We start from the raw sequence: 27,229 nt of genomic DNA, 5'->3' as shown, positions 1-27,229 counted from the left end.
TACTGGAAATAAGGTAACACTTAGGACTCTTCCCAGTGGTATTTTGTCTTCTAGTGTGAAACTTTTGAATATCATCATTCCAATTCAAACTTGAAAGGACCGACTGCTGAGGAAATCCCTGATAAATGCAAGATTTCCATGTATATCCCATAACACAGTTTATTAGAATTCCTCTCCTCCAAGCTGTGTCATATATGCCTTTTGCAAAACAAAAAATACTGTAACCAGGTGTTGGCGAAGTAGGAAGGTGTTTTGAATAAGATTCCAAGGCAACTACACGATCGATAGCCGATCTACCTTGGCAGAAACCACATTGTTCAGGGGAAATTAGGGTGTTTCGCTCAAGGTACCACATCAGGCGACATTTTAACATATGTTCCATCAACTTGCACAGGGCACTGGTCAAGGATATAGGACAACTGGAAGGGCATAATTTATCTTAACCAGGTTTCAGTATGGGAATGACCAATGCTTTTGACCAGGAATCTGGAAACACCTGGTTAGAGAATATTTCATTGTAAATAGACAAAAGATATCATAGTGCACTATTCAGGAGGTGAAATAGCATACTGAACCTGATATTATAAATTTCAGGGGAAGTGTCACAGGAATTTTTCAATACATACCTTAATTCATTAAGAAAAAAAAAAGTTTAATTAATTTTGCAAATCTCTAGTAATAAAAGGCACACTTTCCATCTGCAACTTATACCACATAAAATCAGGGCAGCAGGGTGATGTTTGTGAAACTGACCTATATGAAGAACCAAACATGTTCGCCACATCAATTAGCGACAAGGACGTCATTAGTTTCCTGTCCAATTGGTGGCAGAGATTGTCATGAGTCACACATGCGCACATTCGTCCAAACAACCAATGATAGAGTTGTCTGAGAAATGGTATCTTCATAGTTTACCCATGATTTTCGCTTAGAACACCGCCACACTCAAAAACATAAAGCCCTCACATTGAAAATTTGTCAAAGGCCTACAATTGAAATTATGCAACGCCCTATAACAATCCCTCAATGCCCTCCTGCATTCATCATTCCACCAAGGAACAGAAGTCCATCTAGGTTTTCCAGATGTTAGGGGGATATATTCACTTACATTATTGGGTTATTAGATGTGCAACCATGGAAAGTTGGTGGGTTGCATCACCACTTTCATTGTACCACTTAAATGAATCTTTGTACCAGATCCAGTCCACCTACCCAAACAACCATCTTCATAGCTGACAACCATCTTCAAATTACTACCACCAACCGAGATAATAAGCAGTCTGTGATTGCTTCCAAAAAGGTTTTTGGAAATGCGCTAATGAAGACGTGGAAATAGTGATCCTGAACACAATAGATCGATGCACAAAGATGTAATCCTGAACACGACGACAGCTCAATGAACGAAGATGTGCCTGATGAAGATGATACAAAAGTGCATGATAAGCAGAGATCTAAGTTCTAACTTAGTTGATCAACTATCCTTCCCAGAGAACATGACAATGAGCCCCATGAATGGTGGTGGTTGTTGACATCACCAATTATAAGCAACTACTAACAACAACAAACCTAGATGCCATTGTGATGTGTATTGATCAAACAATAGTGCAATAGTAGCTTGCAATAGTGCTTTGCTTAATGCTTGATAAACATGTTGTTTTCCCAAGAGCAACACGTTTTCATTGTTGAACATTATTTTTCCAGATGTTCTTATGCATGTATTATAGATGAATTTTGTGGGAAATATCCAGATATGACAGCCTACAATTTGATCATAACAAAATTAATTACCTGGATAAGAGAATGCGAATCAGTTGTAGACAAGAAGAGAACTGGAAGACTGGCCACTTTGACTGATGCTAAACTGGCTAAGGTTAAGAATGTGATACAGCGGTACCTTCAAAACGCTTGAGGAGACTTATCAGCGCATTCTCAGATTTCATTTGCAAGTACTCAGAGAACAATGAAGCGCTTACACTTTCATGCATATCATGTTCACAGTGATCAGGAATTGAAGGAGCCAGATAAAGAAAAGCACGTAGTATAATGTGCATGGTTTCGATCTTAAGTTGACAAACATGGAATTGCAGAGCTTGACCGTGTTTTCTTCACTAATGAGACGTAGTTTCACTTTAGCAGCTACATGAACAGTCAAAACACTACAATTTGGTTAACGTAAAATCCACATGTGTTACATGAAAACCACTCTCAGAAAGTGGGAGTACGGTGTGCCATATCACGTCATTGAATAGTGGGCCCCAGTTTCTTTGAAACTATAGTGAACAGTGTTGTGTACCAAGACATCTTTACACAGTTTATTGTGATTCTTGAAAATGACATACATGATTGTTGGTTCCAGCAGGACAGTAACACATAACACACAGCTAATGAAACCATGCATTTCTTGCACAAGTTTTTTTTGGCAAACGTATCATCTCTAAAGGATTATGACCCCATATTTACCAGAATTGACATCCCAGATTTCTTCCTGAGATTATCTTAAAGGAAAGGTCTATAAAAATAAGCCACACACACGAAGAACTAAAGATGAACATAACAGAGGCTAACATCAGTATACATGTGCTTCACAAAGTGGTCTCAAACATAGTAAAAAAAGTTCATAATGCACTACTGAACGGAGCAGCCATTTTGAACATGTTGATAAAATAAATAAATCTTTAAATATTATTACTTAATGTCTTATTTCTTTTTAATACTATGATGTGCTTTTTAAGTCAAAAGTCATAAGAAATCACTAATTCTGCCTCTTAATTTATATCCTAAAAATTTCAGTATAACCTTATTTCACTGGGCGCGGCTAAAATCTGAGTGAAATCTTTTACTAGCTGTAACTCGCAAACAAAACATTTTAGGACATATGTTTATATGAATGTGTTCCATTATTTTCAGAAGTAGAATAAGGTAAGAAAGTTCCAAGTGAACTCTCTGTACATCTACCTAAATATAAAAAATACAAGAAAATTACTCAATCACTTCTTTGTTCTTCTCCAAGTCTAAGTTAATTAGAATTCTAATAAAATCAAATTCTAATGATTGAATTAATAAGAATGAGAACTTTTTTTGGGATTTATGATGACAAAATAAACGGAATAAATAAAAATGGAATGCATTGATCATTTGAAAATATTAGTCTCTCATTTAACTCATGAATAACACATTAAACCTCTTAATTCAGAACATTTTACTCAAACGGTGCCATCATATTTTCACAATGAAATATGATGAACAAGAGGAATGAAAAAAAATTTCCTTCGAAATTAAAGCAGTAACTTCCCATTTTTTTTTTGCAGACCCACAAAATTCAGAAGCCTATGCTTGAAGTTTAAGATATATAAAGAAAGCAAACCTTGATTACTGAAAGAACTGCCTTTCAGGAATCATTCATTAACCCAACTTACCTACAGATAACTGCCTGTTATGGGAGCACATGCGGTAATCCATTTCTTTCTCAAAGACTAAACAATTCTTTTATAAATACAAGGTCTTACAATCTATTTTAATTAAAAAAGAACTAAAGAAGAAACAAAAAATAGATGAAATAGAAACAAAATTATACTACTCTTGTTATTTTGGTATAAGTTCAAATGCCAAGTAAGATATGAAAACAGTTCTGAAACTATATATTTTCCACAAAACCTTTAGATATAGAATGTGGGCATTTCAGAACGTTATCCATAACTAAAAATATATCAAGATGGTTTTTTTATTGGGATATCAACTAAACAGTAACATATTAAAGATCAGTTTATAACTTACCTTTATTATATTTCATTTTACCTTTACCATATTTCTTAAAGAAACCTATACATTTAAAAATAATAATAAATGGACTTCATAGTATATAAAACATCTTTTATTCACGCACATCTTACACTGTAACTGCAGATTAATTAAACCATAACATAATATAAAATTCCAATATAATATAGTTTCATTCAAAAAATGCTTCTGTAAATCAAGTGAAGTGTTTTGTATACAATAATTTAAAACAATTCAAAATGAATTATACAAAATATGAACACACAAAGAAGGCATAGTACATAAATAAAATAATGTATGAATAAATATATATACACATTAAATACGTAGGAATTTGTGTATATATGTATGTGTGTTTGTGTATGAATAACTATGTACTTATCTATTAACTGTTTGTCCTTACATCATACAGACACACACACCACCTCTAGGCACAGATTCATTTAATTAAAACAAGCAAGTTATTCGACCATACTCATTATGAATGCAGCAACTTGACACACATTTCAACAAATATTTATCAATATAACGTTTAATACTTAGAACTCTATAAAATTAAATTAGCAGCTGAGGACTACACTGCAAGAATTTCAACTCTTAGTCAGATGTAGATACTGAGGTTATAAAAGGAGTACTGTTATAAAGGAGTTATGTTAAGAAGTTATAAAGGAGTACTGTTTTAATTTTTAATAGCACACGTTGACTTGTTATTTACAAAACATTAAGAAATATTATAAATAAAACTAAAAATATAATATTAAATTTAGACTATGTTCGGCTAGTTTAAAGAAATCTCTCATAGAATAAGACGTAGGCTTGACAGTTCTGGACTATTTCAACAGCAACTTCTCTAGAATGAGAATCACTTACATAATACCACGTTCCAGGACTTGGTTCACCTTCTTCACCTTGCCCAGTTCTAACCTGTAAAATTAAGAAAAAAAGAACATAATTTTATTACATTAATATATTAAATAAGTAAGCATTACCTAAAAATTACAAAAATGAATTACAATTTCTAACTCGGAAATCCAAACTTTCCACAGCAGCAATGAAAATCATAATCCTTCCTCTCTGTTTTTCATTTCTTTGGGTCCGAATTAATCAGATTTCTTTCATGTTTTGTAAACTGTTATAATATGAGGTATTTTCAATAAAACAGAAGTAAACTAAGTTAACTTCAAGTTATTTTCAAGTTAGCTAAGTATGAAAGTTTGTAATGTTCTGTTTTTCTTTTCTTAATTATAAGAGTAAATTAATGGTATGGAAAGTATAAGGAAGGTTTCTGTATACTTCTGGTATTAATATTGCTGAGCCAAAAGAAATTCTATATCCTGCTTTTGCTTTCAGAAAGATCTTCTACATTAAGTTATTTTGTTTCTGATTCTAAAGCTTTTAAATCTGAAACTTTTTAGAATAAAATTATTTTTATAATTTTTTTTATAAAATTATTTTTATAATTTTTTTTATAAAATTATTTTTATAATTTTTTTTATAAAATTATTTTTATATAAATATAATATGGTCATTCAGAGAAAAATTGTTTCTAACATTTCTTCAAATCTGGAAATCTGAACAATTATTCCTTTGAAGAAACACTGTATTTTATTTGTAATTATAAGGTTAAATTTAATTTTTCTCCACTCTATTTTGTAATTTTTTCATACTGACTTGTTTTTACTGCAGTACAATTTCAAATTAGTTGTGCCTCTTGAATGGTTAAGTATTTTCACCTAACAAAGATATTTTCATGAATGTTTCATTTTATTGTGAAAAACAGAATAAATACTATACCGAACACAGATCTATAAACATCTTCAGCTAATGATAATCTACACATATAATTACCAAATATGGAAATGCAATTTAACTATTTACAAAACAATTAATCTTATGTAAATATATTAGTGACTAGTGATGTAATATCCATTATGAATTTTAAATAAATATTCATTTTTGTTGCTACCTAGAAGGTACCACATCACTTGACTAGTAGTAAGTACAGTTGTGAAAAAATAAGTTTGTGGCACATAATTATTCAAATTCCATATCAATCCCTTACTTAATGTGCACATCCTTTTCTTTTAATGAATATTTTCCTTTAAAATTGATACACTAAAAATATAAATCATAATATATTAATATATAATAAATAAATTAATTAATTTCCTTAAAAAGCAGATTCTTTCAAATCTTTAATTATTTTAAGCCTAATTCTGTTTATTTTATTCAGACAGACAGATAAAATTGTAAGAATTTAATATAAAACATAACAGTAGAGCATATCTGATAAAAAAAAAACAATAGAATCAAAGGTTTAATGAGGATAGATAAAATAAAAAGATACATACAAATCAAATGACTATCTGACCAGTAAATTTAAAGAAAAAGAAATACACACACACACACACACACACACACACACACACAGAGAGAGAGAGAGAGAGAGAGAGAGAGTGAGAAAGAGAGAGAGGTGTCATTGGCTATTAATTTTTAGATTCTATCTATCAAGAAACAAAAGACGTCTTGTGAAAAAATGGTGATTTCCTCTTTGTTTTGCTTCCATCTGCCATTTTGTTTTTTGGAAAATTTACATTTCAAGATAAGACAGAAATCATTATAATTGATACAGAAATTAACAGAAATTTTCTTCTATACATAAAAAAATCTGATGTGGACACTACACGACTTCCTTGTACACCTATTTAATTACATATACACATTTTTTAAAATGAAAAATACATAAAATTTTATTTCATTAATAACTTCTGATATTTTTTCATATTTTTTTCTTTTATTGTTATTATTATTCAGTTATTTATTGTAATTTTTTTCTACAATCTGAGGTTAATAATTAATAATAAGTTGTCAATATATTTAAATTTTTAAAAAAAAGTCGGAAATGAAGTCTGATTCAAACTGATATGCCTTCCTCTTGTAAGATTAAAATATTTCATTAATGAAAAGTTTACTTGGCTACAACTCTGGAACTAATGAAAATAAGTACCACTTATGATTTATCGTTGTAAAGTTCTCAATAAGGGCTTATTACTGCAGTTAAGAAAAAACCCAAATCAAAATTTTTTGGATTTTGGTCTATTTGGAAATTTTTGGTCATAGATTGCAATCAAAAGGGAGAGGTGCAAAATTAGATGTTACAACAGTCCTAAATCCAAAATTTCAACATCCTACGGCTAATCGTTTTTGAGTTATATGAGATACATACGCACAGACATCACACCAAAACTAGTCAAAATGGATTCAGGGATGGTCAAAATGCATACTTCCATTGAAATCTGAAAATTTTTGTGATACCAATACTTCTTTTACTTCATACAAGTCAGTAAAAATATGGTGTAAACAAGTTCATAAATTTCAAAATGGCAGCCACATCAATTTTTTATACCTCAGGAATAGCTTTATCAAAATAATTTTTTCTGACTACAATGTTAAGTCTTTCGTTATACACTGACACCTTAATTTTGAAAACTGTTTAAGTTATTGTAGAAAATTGATACAATTTTCAGCCAGACTTCATCTTCACCACTATTAAATTAATTTGATTAAACTTTAATTTTTTTCACTTTTGACACTAATAATGTAATATAAATAAACCAACTTGGGAAAAGTAAGCAAGATGGCAGCCTTTTCATTCATTTATAAATAATTAAATAAATTAAAATAATAATTATAAATAACAGTTTTGGAAATTCATGCCTGCTGTACCTCAGATACAATTTTCTTTATTTATTAACCTTCAATTTTCTGGTGAAAATCTTCAACACTGAACACTTATGTATAGCAATCACACTTTTTTGGGTTTAATCAGGTGAACTACCAGGTCAAGCTATTGGTCCTGCATGACTAATTCATCTTTCAGTGAAATTATCATCCAGCTGCTAGCAGACAATGGATTCTGAATTGTGGGAGGACACCATTGTACATGAACATCAAAATAATTTGGTGGGAAGTTTAAAAACAAATGGTAATAATTCCTGCTGTGACAACATGGGCCAATCAGTGAATTGCCAATGATACAAACCCAAACATTTATTGAAAATGATTGCTGAAAAGTTAACTGTAAATGGCATGAGGATTTTTTTGTGCCCAACAATGGTTATTGTGAAAATTTATGATTCCACTTCAATTAAATACAGATTCATCAGTAATCATAATTGCAGGTAAGTTTTGGGTTTTAAAAAATTACCTCACAAAATCATCTTCACAGAGGGTCATATGAGAACATAAAATATTTTCTAAAAAAGAAAAACGGTATCAAAACAATTTAATAATTATTTCCAAAAATAATGAAAATAAAAATAACTGATAATTATTACTAGTATAAAACCACAATTCCATACTCAATATGAGAACTGTAATACAACAGATTTATTACAACTGAAAAACCTATACAATTGTGTTACTGTTGCTGCAAAATTTGATTTAACTTATTTACTTAGTTAAATTTATTAATTTAAACTATTTTAATTCTTTCATTTTGTAATTGTTAATTAGTGTGGGAGATGAAATATGGCTAGAAATTATGTTGTCAATTGTCAATTTTCTACAATACAGGTTCCCCCAAAATTTTAGAGCGATCTTCCCTGACTTTCACAGACTATTTTCAGAATTTTCCCAGTTTCTAAAATAACCAAGATGTAGATAAAGTAAAAAAACATTTTTTCCAAACACCGTTCAAAATAGCTCATAACTGTGAAAAATTATAATTACAAGGTATAATTAAATTATAATTTTTCAACTTTGAAATTCAAAAAATTGGTGATGTTTTCCAATATCAAATTAAAAATAATCTCAATGTAATATGAAAAAATATTTCACAGTAGAAATATTTTATCTTATTTACAAAAAAAAATTGGGAATGGAGAATACAAGTCTTAAAATATTTCTAAGTAAAAATGTTTTAATACTCATCTCTCTACTCAATTCTAAAACACTCAACTCGACTTGAAAATTACTCAAAATCTTCAGGTACCTGCATACCCATAATATGCGGGTACCTGCATATTATGGGTACACATTACCAGCATAAATACTTACTTATTCATTGTGCAAATTGTTAGTTATGTGACTGAAATTAGTAGTCCTGCTTAAAAAATCAATTGAATCCACTCCATCTTATTTCAATGAAATCTGGCTAAACCTTTATCTAATTTGAATAAGATTTGGTTGGATTTAATCAGCTGCCCATAGAAGAAACTCCTAAATCCAACCAAATGTTTTTAAAAAATCACTGAACAGGATTTGGGTAAAACACTGTCCAATTTGATGAGATTTCAATAAGATTGATTGGATTCAATGGATTTTTTTTTAATCAGGAAAAGGAACTCTAATTTACACCAATCACGCTAATAACATATATAATTGTTAATAGCTTTTCTCAAATTGATAGTATATTTTTCAAATATTGATCAGTTTGGTCTTTTCCACTCCAAAACAGAATATTCTCCTCTATTATCATGTTTATGAAAGTTATTGAAACTTTATGAAATATTTTATTGTCAACCAAGACATGCAATTTTAAATGGGAATGTCAATACACACAAGAATAGTAATATTAACCTCAATTAATTCATTTTTTTACCTCGATTTTCAACTGCTATCAACATTTAATAAAAATCATGTACATATATCTACATCTACATATGTACTAATAATTATTAGAATGGTCTAAAGCTAAATAATAAAAACATTTGTCAAATATATTTTTTTTCATATTCATTTGAATTCGAATAATGACTAGTACCAGGAGACTTGAATACCCAGGAAACTAAAATAGCTTATGAGTGAAAATACTGCCATCTTTTTAACTCATCAAATTATCCATTTACCAAAGATGAATAAGATATTTTAAAATACTATATAGTATATGTAGCATAAGTGAATCTGATATGAAAATTTCAATTGCTATACCTTAAAATTCAATTAAATTTTACCCAAAGAGGTTCTATAAAGTGTTAACAGAACCAATAGTATGTTTATTATCATCTTGTACCTTACAGGATGTAATAATGGACAACACTATTTATTATATCTTACGAAACCTCTACATAAAAATATTAGACTTTGAATAAAATAACAAACAACAAATTGTTTCACTACAGTATACATTTATAAAGTTAGATGATCTTTAAGATGATCTTAAAGTTAGATGATTTTTTAAGTGAGATGATCTCATTATGTATCTCTTATTTTATGTATCTCAAGGTTACATAAAATAATTTTTGAATCATCTTGTTTACCCAGGCAATAATCATAAATTCATAAATAAACTCTGAAAAAATAATTCTTTCAGAATTCTGGAAGAATTCTTTCTATTCCATGGACAATTGGGTGGTTCCATTTGAGCTCAATACTGAATTCAAAAAGGACCATCCAAATATTCATGAAACTGAATCTTATGGAATTTTTAAAAATTCAGAACTGAAGAATTCTTAAAGGATATGAAAAGAATTTTCCAAAATTCATTTATGAATTTACAATTTTTTTCTGGGTAATGATTAGTACAATATGTGCTCAAGACTTATTGTAGGTATTAAATTTTTCTAATCTCCTGATTTTTTAAACAATTTCCTACTCTTCAATTTGTTGCTATTTTGAAAGTTTCTCCTATATCTGAGCAGGAACTGCAACTCATGTTATTTTCTACAACTCTCATAGCCAAGGTAATCTCAGCCTTGGTAACATCTTTTATCAAAAAAATTAACCCAAAAGGAAACTTGAATTCAGCATAACATTCAAATTGGGAGACATACATGATGATAGAACAGGCTCTTGAGTTTTTCGAATTCCTGAATTTGAAAAACTATTTTGAAAAGGATTAAGAAATATTTTCATAGGAAGCTTGGTATGAAATTTTTCATACCAAAGCTGTGCAGCATATGGTACGACAAACGTGTCATTCCATTATTAGCCAGCTCAAAAGATTTATTGCATACACTACTGTATACTTAATCTTGTCCCACCCAGAAAATTGTAGATTCAAAGAAACATCTAGTCACTGATCATTGAAAATAGTTTTTTTCTGTGGCCATTATAATATTTTATATCATAATTCTTCAAATTTTCAAAACATAACTTTAATTATCCTGTTTAATTTGAAACAAATAAAAGTTAGCATAGTTCTTAAAATGCAAATCAAACAACATATCCTTCGCACATATTTTCACTATAGTGCGAAAAAATCCGAAACATTAAATTTCACAGAGATCCCAGACAACATACCAGTTCAAAATAAATACATTTTGAACTAGAGGAATTCACATAGGATTCTTTACGAATACTTTGGAAAATGTTGTGCTTCTGGAATTGCACACAACCAAAAAACATCAATAAAAAATATAATTTTGATCTATATATTTTCAAGAATTTTATAAATAAGTTAAATATATCAATGTTATGTGGTATTATATAATTATATCCAATTATATAGATTTAATTTATTAATAATTTATTTCAAATTGAATCTGAATTATTACCATATTAAGATCAGATGGAATGTTTTTGAGCAACTCAAGAAATTAAAAATGCCAAGAATATATTTCAAAATTTCAATGAACTTGCTCAGAACACCTAAATGAGATTGTTTGAAATAATTATGTTCTATACAATTCCACAGATAACCTTGTTTAATTTATTTTAAACATTCTAATTCAAAGATTATAAGCACAATTATAGCACATTGAAACTTGTCATAATGATTGAACACAATAAAAAAATCAAAGTATTTTGACTTCGAGACAAATGGTACATTGAGATATTTCAATAATAGTGCAGTGTTTTCCTATTTCATGATTATCACATCCTACAAAAAACAGTAATTTTGGTATAATGTGAAATTAATTTATATTCATATTATCTAACCTAATCAAAAACAAACTGAAAATGCATGACATCTAGATTCTTGAAGAAGTTTATTCCAAATATGTTTTTTTGAATACTCTTCATTAATGTAATTAATCTTACTCTTCATTAATTCTTGCAAAGTGACAACAATTCTGAACTAGAATAAGTTAAAGCACTCGTAAAATACATAAAAATGATTCTCAGAACAATTTTTTTAATGAAAATGTGGAGATTTTAATGAAAATTATAAAAATAGTATACACATTCCAACTTTATTGAAATACTCATATATAAACAACCAACTGTTTACCAAAATCAATAAAGAAAAATGGATTCAAAAATGTAAATGCTAGATATTTTTCAAGAATGAAGTATGCAAACGATGTAATACACTGATTATACTTGAACATATAATCCATAATGAAAGAATCAATTTGGTTGAACACAAATACATGAATGTAAACATTAGGAAATTGCACAAGAACCAAATTCCATTTCAGTACAGTCTGTTGTTTCTTGTGTTCATATTTATGTACTTATGTGCCTAAGGCTACACAATTATTAATAATATAATATTCAAAAATATTTTTAAAAATCAACAAATTAACGTTATTTCTTAGAGCAAATTCTACTTGCTGCAATGGGATACACTGCAGATATAGTTTTCCTTTACGAATTAACAACGATCCCAAGTAATATCCCAAGTGGGCTCCCACTGCAAGATTCGAATTAGTATTGTCAATTTAGAGCATTCTCCTTCTGTACCACTCTTATATGTGTAGGGTAAAAGTAAGAGAAAAAATGCTCCACTGGCATTTCTAATGAAATTGAAACTGCATAGTCTACAAAAATCATGACTGAATCAAATGCTAAATAATTTTCTAAATTCAGAAAAGCCTGGAGAACGAGACAATCAGGAGAAAAGAGGACATGCTCTCCAAAAACTGAAGACAAGACATTTAAGAAAAGATAATAATTTTTAATATTCGAAGGTATTGAAAAATTGTTTTTTTATATTCAAAAATCACTGAAGAATTCAAATTTGTGCACATAGCTCAATCTCAAATATATACTTTACTATTGTATGTTTCAAACCTGAATCGGATGTTTAATTTACGAAAAGTGTTTCTAGATTTCTTTTGTTTTTCCCAATGATTGAATCCTCTTCAGTGAGGAAAATACCTAAGTAGACGTTATCTTTTATTAATGTTTTTGATGAAATAATTTTTTTCAAGTTTTCCCTGAGCTATTATAAATTGCAATATATTTCCCTGACTTATGGTGGTCTTTCAAAACCTTCCTAGGCTAAACTGAAATTCCCTGACTTTCCAGGCAAGCGGGAACCCAGCAACAACATTGTTATTTGTCAACCGATCTTCAAAAATAAGGTGTCATCATCCTTGTTTATATCCTCACTCCTTTAGGGAAAGGAGTCAGGATATTGTCTTTCTTCTGTTTAGCCTCCGGTAACTACCGTTTAGATAATTCTTCAGAGGATGAATGAGGATGATATGTAAGAGTGTAAATGAAGTGTAGTCTTGTACATTCTCAGTTCGACCATTCTTGAGATGTGTGGTTAATTGAAACCCAACCACCAAAGAACACTGGTATCCACGATCTAGTATTCAAATCCGTGTAAAAATAACTGGCTTTACTAGGACTTGAACGCTGTAACTCTCGACTTCCAAATCAGCTGATTTGGGAACCACTAGACAAACCCAGTGGGTCAGGATATTGTCTGGAATGTGTTTATTTAACTACCCAGGAATCAGGGTGAAATCAAAGTGTCTTGTTGAGAGGGAGAGAGACTGGACTGAGACTTTTGAAATGTTGACACAGAGAAAAATGGAAAAAAAAGATAGATGGATAAAATGAAGAATGAGGAAGTAATCAATGGGATTAAAGAAGAGTACTTATGCAGGAAGTACACAAAAGAAAAGGAACTGGTTAGGATTCTGTTAGAGGAAGTAGAATCTTGACAACTATATTTGAAGAGTTAGTAGAAGGAAAAAGGAAGAGAAGAGGAAGGACTAGCTGAGTTAATAGATAAGATGAAAATAAGAAACCACAAAGGGATGAAGGAGAAGGCTTGGGACAGAAACGAATGGACAGAGATGGTATAAGGGACCTGCCACCAGGCAGAACACCAGATGATGATGAAGACCCAACAGTAAATTATTTATGAAATGGATAACAATCAGCAAAGGAGCCTTGTTTGGAATCATCAAACATCTACAAAGTATTGTTTTAATATATACAAGATGAACGCAAAAGATGTTTCTATTGATTAAAATGATATATATATATATATAAAGCATATAAGCCAAATAACATTACAAAGTATTAAAAAATTAAAACATAAAATTAATAGAGGATTTAAGAGAAATGTACAAAATTAAATGTAAGGAATGTAATAATATTTATATTGGTTAAACAAACAGATCATTTAAAAAAAGAGTTACATTACATTACCATAGTTTACAAAAACAAAAAAAAATGTACATGTAATGTAGTAGTCCTTTACAATGCAAATATCGACCATTAGCATTATTACTAATTACAAAAATAATTTAAGAGATTTTGGAAGTTTGTAATAGTGATTAAAAAATGAATATACTCAAGAAATTTATAAATAAAACAAAAATATATAAAAAACCACCAAATTACATTTGAAAGTGATGAACTAATTAAAAACAAAATAAAATACAATCTAATGGTTGGCAATAATGACAACAGAACAAACGAAAATAAATTTCAAATATTACATTATTCCTATACTGGACAAAAGAATTTGCATATTCGTCCATAATAAATTTAAAAATTTTCAAAAAACAATTTCGACAAAAATTAATTCCTGGAATTAATATGGAAAGTTTAATTTATCTACTACTATGTTTTGGTGGTTATATATTACATTTAATAATATATATATATATATATATATATATATATATATATATATATATACAAACTGTAAGAAATGTTTCAGCAACTAAATTAAATCATATAGTAGTTATTTTAATTATATGTTTACGCAGGGCTGTAATATTTTTCACTCTTTACCCATGTATGAACCACATGTAAAATTTTATATAATTATTTACTTTATTTGAAAATTATTTATTTGCATCTAAATATTTATCTGTTTACAAAACTTAACTACCAGTTTATAAACTAAATACTCAGTTAAAATGAATTAAAAAATTTTATTTTTTTCTGGATTATAGAAAGCTTTCTTGCAATGTCTTCGGTTCAAATTGCTAGACCAAAATTAACATGCAATATAAAAGATGACTTTTATCCCATGAGTTTGGGTATGGGTATTCTAGTTTTTCTGCAGTTATAGTTTTTTTAAAATATTTACCACAAATCTATTTGAGTATGAAGAATTTCTAAATCTTAACTATTCAGACTTGTGATCCAAGCCATTCAGTACTTCAAAATAAGTCATATACCCACCCATTCACTGCTACATAACAAGTGTTATTGAAAAATAGCAACTTGTTCTCCAGTGACATTTCATCCATTTACCTTTTTTTTCCCCTACTTCCCCGGGCCGGGTATCCATTCAAGTAAGCGCAGCCCGGGAAAGTGTCCTTTAAACTCAAAGGAGGCCTCCCCACCCGCCGGCTGTACGTCTAGCACGGCAGGTCAGCCCCCCGGTCGGATCTTTTGTTTTAATGTGCCTGCCTCAAGCCCCCCCCCCCGACAGAGAACCAGGCCCGACAAAGCCATCCCTAGCCCCCGCCGAGGGAACCGGGTCTCGGTCTTTTTATTACCCAGTTGTTATGATCCCCAAACGAAGGAATGATCTTCTCCTCATAGCTGCTTGCCTTAACGAAAATATTAAACTACTAAATTACCACAGGGCCTCAATGGCCTCTTAAAAGGTCTACATCATCTTTAGCCTTTAGCACTATCTTGGCAAACTCCTCCATTTTGTTCCAATTGTCAGCAGGAGAAAAATCTGGATTCTCCAGATTTAATTCTTGCAGCCCTGCACGTCGTCTATGTATAGTCCATCTACTACAGTGGAACAGAGTATGTTCGGCAGTATCTGAATCTTGGCAGAACATGCAAATAGGTGCTGGTCTTCTACCGAATCGATGTAAATAATATTCGAAGCTACCATGCCCAGAAAGTATTTGAGTAAGATAATAACCAACCTCCCCGTGTCCTCTATCAAGCCACATGCCCAAGTCGGGTATCAATCTCCTGGTCCAGGTAGCTTTAGTGGAAAGATTCCATCTGTCCTGCCATATGCGCCTGATGTTGGCTTGGGCTTCTTGTTTTGGCATGCCACGATACCTAAGTGATCGCTCTTTAACTAAGAGGTCGATAGGGGGAACCGATGATAATACACAAGCCGCATCGTAAGAGATGGTGCGGTATGCAGAAGTGATGTTTATAAGAGCTTGCCTATGCAGAGTTCTAAGTCTTACGACATTTCTTGCAACACAAAGTGCTTTTTCCCATATAGGTGCAGCATACAGTAATACAGAGGTTAAAGTTGAGGCAATGACCCGCCGCCTAGATGCACGTGGAGCTTCATGTCCAGCCAACAATCTTGTTAAAGCATTTGCGGTATTCTCGACCTCTTTACATTTCTGTGCGAGATGAAGACTAAACTTTAGAGCTGGGTCTATAATGACACCAAATAATTTTGTTACTGCCACACGGTCTAGTCTGCGATCGCCCACGTGGAGATTTAGGTCTCTGAGTTGCCTTCTTCCAGCCAGAAAAATATAGTGACATTTATCTAAAGACAAAGATAGTTCTCGGTCCGAGAGCCAGTTATTAACCAATGTTAGCACTTCATTACCGGTAACTTCAAGGTCACGTTTAGTTTTGGCTTCAATTAATATAGCCAAATCATCGGCATAAGCAACTATTTCCGAGCCTTCAGGTAATCTCAGTCTGAGTATTCCATCAATTGCTATTACCCAAAGCAAGGGCCCTAACACAGACCCCTGCGGCACTCCTCCATGAAGCTGATATCTAAATTTACCTTCGACCAAAGTCCACCTATCAGTCAGATATTCTCGTACTTGTCTTTTGATATAGGAACTAATCTGTTTGTCCGTGAGAGCTGCCATAATCGTATCCCATCGGACCGATCCAAAGGCATTTTTGATATCTAACAGAATAAGCAACGGGATTCTTCTGGTACGCCACGTACCAGATCTGACAGACAATACCCAGTTGGTAATTTTTTCCAGGGCTTGCAGCGTGGATCTATGTTTCCTGAACCCAAATTGGTTATCATGAAGCCCATCTTTGGACTCTAATTCTTGGATAAGTCTGTTCGCTACTAAGCGCTTGGCAACCTTTCCCATATTATTGATGAGACTCAATGGCCGATAGCGAATGATTTCTTGATTGCCGGACTTCTTAGGCAGGAAAACAGTCCGCGACTCCTTCCAGCATGCGAGGAAAGTCTTGTTTTGTACTCCATAATTGGCCACGTCAGTGGTCTAGGGGATTATCTTCATTAATCCTTTGAGGAGGGCAGCCGGGATTCCATCCGGACCCGGACTTTTTTTATCCTTCAGACCAGAAACGGCAATAGCGACCTCGTTTTGTGTAAAGCGTTTAGCTTCACAGTCTATTATGTCCGTATGTCCCTCGTCTTGAACAGGGAAGAGGCTATGAAGATGCAGTCTGGCCGTTTCTGTAACTAGGACAGGCAAGCGGCGTCCTAGTCTCTTCATTACTATTTTGTATGCCCGTCCCCACGGGTCTGTATCCAAGTCAGTACACCTAGCTTGGACAAATCTTTCCATCGCCTGATCATATGGCGCACCGCCAGCAGGCCGCAGTCTTTGCTTTTTCCTACGCCAAAATTGTAACACTCTTTGCTGATCTGCAATTTCAGACATCCACCAGTATACTGGGTGACGACCCCCTCCAAACTGCAGGACTCTAGACAGTTCTGTAATAATTGATTTTTGAAGGACTTGCGGCGTTACTATTCTTCCATCAGATAGAGTCCTGGCAATCTTGTTAACCACCACCACCTCAACTTGTCTTAGACTAAATCTAAATCGTGCAGTGGCTGATGTTGAAGGTCTTGCGCCTTCCATAATAAGCAAAGTTGCTAGGTGATCGCTTCCGGTTTCAGATTCAAGAATGCTCCAACTAAAGACGGAAGGATTCCATCTGCCGTCCACCAGCGTAAGATCCAGCACTGATCTATGGCCTCTTGCCTCATAGGTATAAGTGCAGTTATTCAGGCAGATCAGTCCTGTGGTCATCATCATGTCAATGAAGATTCGTCCCCTTGCATTGATATAAGAGCTGCCAGTTAAAATGGACTTACAATTAAAGTCGCCTAAGAGTATAGGTCTACTAGGTGCCTGCTGTATGACTCGCTGCAAATCGTTGATGTACTGCGCAAAGTCCCCGATATTAATGTTTGGACTTACATAACCAGCTATAAAGATAAAGTCCGGGAGTGCTACTGCCAGAATTCCCTCACCTCTATGAAGTAGGTGCCAGCCAAGACGGCCGGAGACATTACTGATAGCAACATCCCCAACCGCATCAGCCCACCAATCACCTCTGGCCGCCGTTCTTAGGTTGGGCTCTGTGGTGACTATAAAGTCAACCTCAATATCGTTCGCAGTCTCCCCCACCAGATCGTGGGAAAGAATGCTCCTGTTGGCGTTAGATAGTATTATTTTAGCCATTATTTAGGTAGTCCACACTGCACTCCTCCCGTGCGATGGTCCGTGCCGTTGCAGTCTCTTTATCACAAGGCCTTTCTGACCGCAGTTGTAACAAAGGGTTGATCTATCCGGGCCCTTACATACCGTACTCATGTGATCAGCGGCCCAGCATCTTTGACACCTCATATTATCAGTCCTGATATAAGCCTGGAAGTGAACCCAGCCAACCTTAATTCTACTGGAAATTAACCTAGTTACAGCCATCTGATTGGTTATTACTGTCGCATTTTGAGTATTTCCATACACCTGCCGAAATGAGGTAATTCTGAAAGACTCAGTATCTCCAATAACAGCCGTAATAGCCTCGCTTAATTCTTGCGCTGTAGTACTCTCTTCCATGTCTTTAACGTGTACCACTGCGCGTCGGTCGCCCTTAGTACAAAAATCCACTTGAAGGTCAGAAGCCCTGTCTCTCAATGTTGCGGTAAACTGAGCCGCATCTTTAATTCTGACTTCCAAGTCTTCATTTCTACCCTTGCGAAGGGACAGGATTTCCCCTGCCTCGTCTTTAAAGATCTTATCCTTTATAGTCCGGAGTAGATCTTCGTACGACTTGCCCTGTGACCGGACAACCACCACTTTGCTGCCCTCCACAGGAGGTGTTGAACGCCGAGCAGAAGCGGATCTAGAACGCGTCCTACTCTCTTCAGTCTTTTTCGGCGCTACCATCAATGCAGGCGTCTCACTAGTCCTGAACAGATAGATAACCATCTTCTTAATCCTGACATCAATCGGACCACTTGGCAGAACGAACGCCGCATTAGGGCCCCTTAGTAAGATCTTCTTGACCGCATCTAGTATACACCCAGCAGCAGCCCTGTCGCCCTCTGTCGAGTCATAGAAAACAGTATACTTATTGGTCTGAGTATCGTATTCGTCATCCATAATAACAGAAGTGTCTACAGCTATCATTCCAGGCTTCTTGCCCTCTGCCATTGCCCTTTTGGACTTAATGATATCAATAAATTGACAGGTATCTGTAACGCCCTCTGCAGGCAAGGTAATTAATTTGGCTTTAGACAGTGTCCAGGCAGACCATCTCTTAGCGGTCATATCCAGAAGTTCCTCATCAGTTAGTTCAAGACTAACTGATGAGGTATAGACCTCTATACCTCATCAGTAGAGGTCTATATAAGGTATAGACCTCTTCTTCAGAGGAGGATTGTCTAATTCATTATTTGCCCTTGGGATCAGTCGGTTTCAGCGGCGGAAGGCCTGAGGATCCCTGTCCACTAGCATAACTTTGTTCTGCTTTATCCGCCATGGATGATAAATAAACTCAACAACTATGTGGCAGTTGAGTTCTCCAAGTTATTCCCTTTAATTTGATACCCCACACGTGGGATAGCCAAAAATAAGGGGGGGGTCAATGGTCCCCCAAAATCGAAAAAAATTAGGGGGTCAATCAATCGGGAATGATCCAATTCGTATAGATCCTGAACGGTTTTGATCCAGAACCAACGGGGTGGTCAAAAATAAGGGGGGTCAAAGCGGTCCCCCAAAATAAAAAAAAATAAGGAGGGTCAATCGATAGGAAATGACCCAAGTTTTGGTCTATGACCAACCGGTAACAAGATATGAACATTTAAAGTTACCCCTATAAAAGTCTGTAAACACTTAGAAAAAAATTCAGTATACCTACTGTTATTAGTGAAAATTTTCCAAGTCCTTATTTACGTTAAATACAGTGATGTCTCTCTCCTGTATTAACTTGCACGAAATGTCCACTATAAAAAACAGAAATAACTCAGTTGTCTGTTGTCTAATTTTCACAAAATTTTAAACACTTATTTGTTATCCATCCTCGATGTGAATCCAAAATTTCCGTTTTAAAAAAACAAAAAGCAAATACCTATTTTAAAAAATTTTAAAAACTTAGTAATCCGTTAACCAAAAAATTCTATTTTTCTTTAGACTTGTCCAGTAGTCCAATCACAATGTTAAACAACACTTTCCTCATAGATAAAGCCGAAAAAACCCGATCAAAAAGCAAAAAACAGCGGAGCGAAAATAGCACATCTTAACAGTCCGAGTTCTCCAACTCAACCTCTACATCCATTTACCTGATTGAAAAAGAACTGACTGTACTTGGTTATCCTAGAAAATCTGATTAGAGTTAGAATGTTTCTACAATGTAACTTGTAGAAAAACTCATAAGGTTAAAAAATCTACATTTACAATATCCATGAAATTTACTTTGCATAAATTTATTAATTTGTGTTCTGCCACATGCGCATGCTATGTGCTTCTGCTGTTTATTCTTACTGCTGCAGTGTCCTGAGAGCAACATAATATATGCATATTTAACCACATACATACAAAACATAAAATACACATGATCCATTTACACAAAACTTACAGATATAAATAAGGTAACAAACTGATATTTGAGGTTCAAATAATTGAAACATAAATTTATACAAACAGTTAAACTTCCCTCTCAAGACATAAATATTATTGAATATTACCTTAACATAAGAATAGTAATGTCCACCATGAAGAGTTCCACTATGTGCTACAACACCATACAAAGAATAAAGAACCTGAGTTTGTCCTGGACGTAGCTGTTTCTAAAAAAAAATTCACATCAAAACTTAGAAACAAGAGAGACGTATAACAAGATACACAATTTTTAGATCTACAAATTAGTTATACAATTTCTAAATTAGTTATATAAAAGTAACCTTTAATGATGAAAAAAGTAAATAACTTGCAGAAATGTTTGATACAAAACTTATGTCTTCATAGTTATGTCTTCAAGTTTTACTTACAAATGTTCAATACCTTTTATAACATGGCAGATGTTCCATCTGTAATCAATTTCCTGCCAAATCCTATGCAGCATGTCTTGATCTATGATGGCAAATGTTTGAGTTATGCATTGCCACAGCTTACTTGTCAACATTTCATGGAAGCAGAGAAATGAACACTCTGTCTTTAATACAACTCCATACAGAGAAGTCAATTGGAGTTAAATCAGATGATTTTGTGGTTGCCAAGAAATTGTTCCACCATTTCCAATCAAAGTCGGTCGGTACTTTGCTACTGAGATATGTAACTACTGCACAATGATTATGAGATGGTGCGCCATCTTGCTGGAAAATGAATTCTGTGCCCATATCCTGTAACTGTGGCATTAGATAATGTTCAGGCATGTCCAGGTAAAATATTCCAGTTACAGTAGATCTGGCAAAAAGGCCCCAGCATATAGTACAAAAAGCATTTACTTTAGATGAGACTGTACATGTTTGATTGTGTGATGTGAATTCCGCTCACTCACATCTTAACATTATTATCAATTATTTTACTGCTGGTATAGAAGGTTGCTTCATCATTGAACACAATTTTATTAAGACAATTATCTTCAGTTTCAATTTCGTTTAACATATTTACACAGAACTCAGTTTATTTTTTTATCACCTTCACTCAAAGCTTGTATCAATTGGAATTTGTAAGTTTAAATGACAGTCGATTATGCAATACCCTCCATACTATAATCCTAGGAATGCTCAATTCTAAGCTGGTGTGACCTGTTGATTTACTTGGACAACAAATGAATGTCTGCCGCAATTGTTCGATTGCCACTTCAGAAACTGAAGGTCTACCATGACCTGGCGTCCTATGTGATACACAACCTGTTTCAATGAAATGATTGTATTATGCAACAACAAACTGTCTTTGAGGTGGCTGCTTACGATATTTAGCTATGAACTGTCTCAAATGGTAGTAGCCAATTTGGATTCAAACCATAAAAACAATGAGCAGGCTCTGCACCAGTATACGACTCCATAATTGATGGAATTACTCATTCATGCGTGCCTTCTGTTGATAAAATTGGGAACTAATGGTGTTAGGCAGGAATGAAACTTAAGATATAATGTATTCAGTGATGTATCAAACAAGTTATTTACTTTTTTCATTGTTAGAGGTTACTTTTGCGTAACTAATTTAGAAATACCCTGAATATTTAAAATTTGTTTGTGCATATAAACTAAATAAATGAAACTTATTTAGTATCACTAAACTTATTTACTTCTTTTATTTTACTTTTTAGTTAATTCTTGGTACATCTGTGTTAATGAGCTGGAGGTACCCAATTTAAGCTGTTTGCTGTTGGTATTTTGTATGTAGTTTATATCTATTTTTGTGATTAATAAGCTGCATATAATTTATATATTTAATGTAAATTAGAAGAGGTTAGCAAGCAAAGCAAGCGTTAGGTTATATTGATATTGCACGAAGTTCTGTACACGAAATCATTATATGGTAAATAATATAACATAATTTAACCTTAATTTTGATCTAAACCTAAGACTAAACTAAATTAAATTTCAATTAAACTATGTTATTTATTACAACCAAGTTATTAATTAATGAAACAAATAGAAAAAATTAAAAAATCAAATGACCCTCGTTAACACAGAAGAACCTAATTTTTTATCAGAAAATAGACAACCTTAAACACCAACGTATCAATTGTTGTGCATTATTGCTCCAAATATAGTAGTTGTAAATATTTAATTTATTTCAACTACTGTATCACATGAATATAACATTTATTCATGTTTTGCTGTCCACTGACAGCAAAACATCAGAGAATGATACACATTTTGTGCTCAAAAGAAATTTATTCACGTAAACCCATAAAGTTATTGGATTTTTAAGATAAAGTAATAAATGAACCCTTTGGACCAGAAGAGCCCAAAATACTTTCACTTGCACAGAAAACAGACAGAATCCACCTACTTCAAAGGTAGCCTAATTACAAACATCACTACCACAACTGTTAAATTTAAATCATTTAAATATTGCATTAATGTAAATACCAGTAATTAGAGCAGTAATAATGATGAGCACTTTTCATAACATAAAACTATAAAAAAAAAGGCATCCTAACTAGCAATTTTAATTCTCTTCAACTCTTGGATTTATATGTCAGAAAACTAAAAGGTAAAAATTTGGTTAGGAAATATTACTCAAATGTTTAAAGCTACAAAACCTTTTTTTATTAATTTATTAAACCCAAAAAAATATACATGTTTATAACAGATCGCAAAAGAAAAAAATATATATGCAGAGAGAGTATTTCTAAAATGTTGGGCTGGCTATACTTTTTCAGATTCTATTTGTAAAACTAAACAAAAAATATCCTCAAGAAATATGGCAATTTATCCTTCATTCTCCCCCTGTTCGCCATGTTGTTATATTTATATAAAAATGTATAACTCAAGTTCAGATACAGGAAATCACATTAATAATTGTCTTTTTAATAAAGTTTTAAAATTAGCAAAAAATCAGGACTTAAATAACATCGCAAATTGCAAAATGCAGCCATGTTTATTTTTCAATCCATTATCTTTATAAATATTAGTTTTATCAAAATGTATGTTTTTTTAAAGTATTAAGCCTTTTATTTTGAACAAAATGACATTTTTTAAAATCGGTTTACAAAAAGCCGAATTATGGCAGAAAATTGATGTAATTTTGTGTCTGTTTTCATGTCCTCCACTTTATGTTCAATTTGATTAAATATTAATTGTTTTTATTTATTGTTAATTCTAATACTGTAAATTAGTATCAAATTAATAATAATTTTCTTACAATAATAGACCTAATAATTAGAAAAATAAAAACTACCTGTGATAATCTTATATTAATTGTTATAAGATGTTAGGTGTACATTTTTTTAAACAAACAGTTAACAATTGTTAAAAGTTATAAGAGTTGTTCTTAGTGTACACCATTAGAAATTACACAAGTCTCCAGTCTTTTTCTGAGAGATTGTCTTAACCGTTCAAAAATTCTGAGAATATTCCTAATTTCTTGAAATCCATTTTGGATCCTTTGTTGAAGAGCCTCAATGTTGAGTATTAGAGTTGAATAAACAACATGTTTCAAATGGCCCCACAGGTAGAAGTCAAGAGGATTTAAGTCAGGTGATCGGGCAGGCCAGGGTACTGGCTCTCCCATGGCATATCCATTTTTCATAGAAAGTTTCGTGTAGGAAATCTGACACCAACTGCCTGAAATGTGCTGGAGCTGCATTGTGGTGAAACCACATATTTTCTCTTAATTGTAGAGGGTAGGTCTTCCAACAAATGTGGAAGATTTTCAGTCAAATGAGCAAGATAATTTTCTCCATTTAAAACAATCTGGTAAAATGGCCGGACCCAAAAGATAGTCATTAAAAGTACCTGCTCATTTGTTTAGGGTAAACATTTATTGATGGCTACTTTGTAAGGTACCAAGAGGATTCTCGTAGCTCCAGATATGCTGGTTGTGATGGTTTTGAACACCATTCCTGTTGAAAGAAGCTTCATCTGTGAACAGAATTCTTGCTGAAAATAAACGATCTTCAATTAATATTCTTCAAAACCAGTTACAAAAAGCCAATCTACATGGAAAACCATTGGCAATTAGCCCCTGTACGCTCTGGAAGTGATAAGGGTAAAGATAGTTACGATTTAAAATCTGCCACACAGTCATGTGGCCCACACTTTCTTGCATTGCCAAAGAACGTGTACTTTCATCAGGGGGATTCTTCCACACAATTCAGAACACTTTCTTCTAATTCAATAGTCCTAGTACTCCTTGGTCTACCTCAGTCATGATTCCCTGGTGTAAATGAACCCGTTTCCCTAAGCCATATGTGAAGTCTTTCAAAAGTTTTTAAAGTGGTACACGTCTATTAGGAAACCTGTTTTCATAAAGTCACTTTGCTTCTACCCTGTTGCAGTTTACTAAACCATAAATTAAGTGCATGTCTCATATTTGCGCAAAAGGATAATCAAACTCCATGATGATAAAATAACTTAAAAAATAAACCAATGAATGTTAAAATATAAATGTGTATATATAAAAAACGAATGTTAGAAAATAAACCAGGGGAATGTTAAACAAACACTCTTACACAAACTAACTACTTACAACAATGAGTTTAAATTACTTTAAAATCGTATGGTTTTATTTTTAAATAATATGCATTGCATTTTTACATAACATGATCAGCAGTAATAGTCGCTGTGTAAAATTTTATTCAAAAATAACAAATTAATATTAATTGTTTTATTATTTAATATTAAATTTTATTGTCAAAAAATTATTATTTAATTTGATATTATTTTTCAATACTATAATTAACAATAAATAAAAACAATTAATATTTAGTTGAATTGAACATAAAGTGGGAGGACATGAAAACAGACATAAAACTACAACATCAATTTTCTGCCAAAACTCAGCTATTTGTAATTTGTAAACAGATTTTAAAAAAAAAGAAGTGTCATTTTGTTCAAAATAAAAGACTTAATATTTTAGTAACAACACACATTTTCATTCATAAAATTAATATTTATGGAGATATAACAGACTGAAAAAAAAACATGGCCACCATTTTGTAAATTGCTAAGTTATTTAAGTCCTGATGATAGCTAATTTTATAACTTCATTACCAAGACGCTTACCAAATATTAATATGATTCCTCTATCTATTTTATAACAAAAAAAAGTTTATTAAGAAATAAAAATCTGTAGTGAAATGTAAAGGTTCTTAGCGAACTAATAAATTTAAAATTAATTAAACACTTTCAAATAAAATTAGCATTATTAACAACCAACATGTAAAAACAGTAATTTTTTAAATACCTGAACTGAATATGAGCAAAATGGTGCACTGTCCAAAATTATAGGAAATGTTACATGACAACTTAATTTTCTAAATGAGTAACGTTGAACTTGAAAGCGTTTCAAATGCAAAATAAGAACTGGAGGTGGTGAACATATCAAAAGTCTTTTAGTTGCAACTCTATAAATACTCTTCACTTCTTTATCTTTGTTTCCTAAAACAAAATTTATTGAATAAAAAGACAATATAACATTAACAATCTTGTAAAAAATAAATACTACAGAATGTAAAATGACTTAGAAATACATTTAAATCCAAGCGAGTGTATGCACATGTACCAGGTATGTAAATATGATACTTGAATTTGCCCGTAGATGGCCCTAGATGTCAATGCAGTTACTGTCAAACCGCATCATTGGTTCTTTGACAGCTGACAAAGATTTTCAACTCACAACAATACAAGTTTCATACAACAGCATAGTTTTAATTAGTGTTGAACATGTCGAGTTTTGTACCTACAAACTACGATTTGTGGACAGCATTGATTTTCTGTTATCATTTAAAGAAAACTGCTGCAGAATCACATCGAATGCTTTTCGAAGCTTACAGTAAGCATGCTCTTGGTACATCACAGTGCTTTGAGCGGTTTAAAAAATTCAAAAATGGCAATTTTGACATGAGAAACGAACAACATGGGAGACCACCAAAAAGGCTTGAAGACAGCAAACCGCAAGCATTGTTGGATGAGGATGATGCTCAAACGCAACAACTCATTAATCAATTAAATGTAACACGAGAAGCCATCTCCATACATTTGAAAGCCATGGGAAAGATCCAAAAGATGGTAAAATGAGTTCCACATGACCTGAATGAAAGACAGCAAGAAAACCAAAAAAACCACTTGTGAAATGCTGCTTGCCAGGTACAAAAGAAAGTCATTTCTCCATCGAATTGTGACAGGTGATGAAATGTGGATATATTTCAATAATCCTAAGTACATAAAAGATCACGGATAACTCCAGGCGAACCATCGACATTGATTTCAAGTCCAAATTGATATGGAAAGAAGACAATGCTCTGTGTTTTATGGGATCAGAAAGGTGTGATCTATTATGAGCTGCTAAAACCTGGCGAAACCATTAATACTGAACGCTACCGACAACAAATGATCAAGTTGAATCAAGCACTGTGTGAAAAATGACCAGAATATAAAAAAAAAGGCAATACAAAGTGATTT

At 32.6% G+C, this 27,229-nt stretch overlaps 1 protein-coding gene across 1 annotated transcript in view; it reads right to left on the bottom strand.

Moving 5' to 3' along the window:
• Positions 1-4,464: 4,464 nt before the first annotated feature.
• The window catches only part of LOC142317879 (ubiquitin carboxyl-terminal hydrolase 16/45-like), a 65,031-nt gene continuing 42,266 nt past the window's right edge, over positions 4,465-27,229 (bottom strand). The window contains exons 8-10 of the mRNA XM_075354423.1: positions 26,013-26,206; positions 20,837-20,938; positions 4,465-4,701 (exon numbers count right to left, since the gene is read on the bottom strand). Coding sequence (XP_075210538.1) covers positions 4,561-4,701; positions 20,837-20,938; positions 26,013-26,206 — 437 coding nt within the window. The 3' untranslated portion in view covers positions 4,465-4,560. The remainder of the gene's footprint in view (positions 4,702-20,836; positions 20,939-26,012; positions 26,207-27,229) is intronic.

Source organism: Lycorma delicatula, chromosome 1 (genome assembly GCF_047948215.1).
Source record: "Lycorma delicatula isolate Av1 chromosome 1, ASM4794821v1, whole genome shotgun sequence".
Taxonomy (NCBI): domain Eukaryota; kingdom Metazoa; phylum Arthropoda; class Insecta; order Hemiptera; family Fulgoridae; genus Lycorma; species Lycorma delicatula.
The sequence above is the reverse complement of the archived record's forward strand: the minus strand, read 5'-3'. Positions and strand labels throughout refer to the sequence as shown.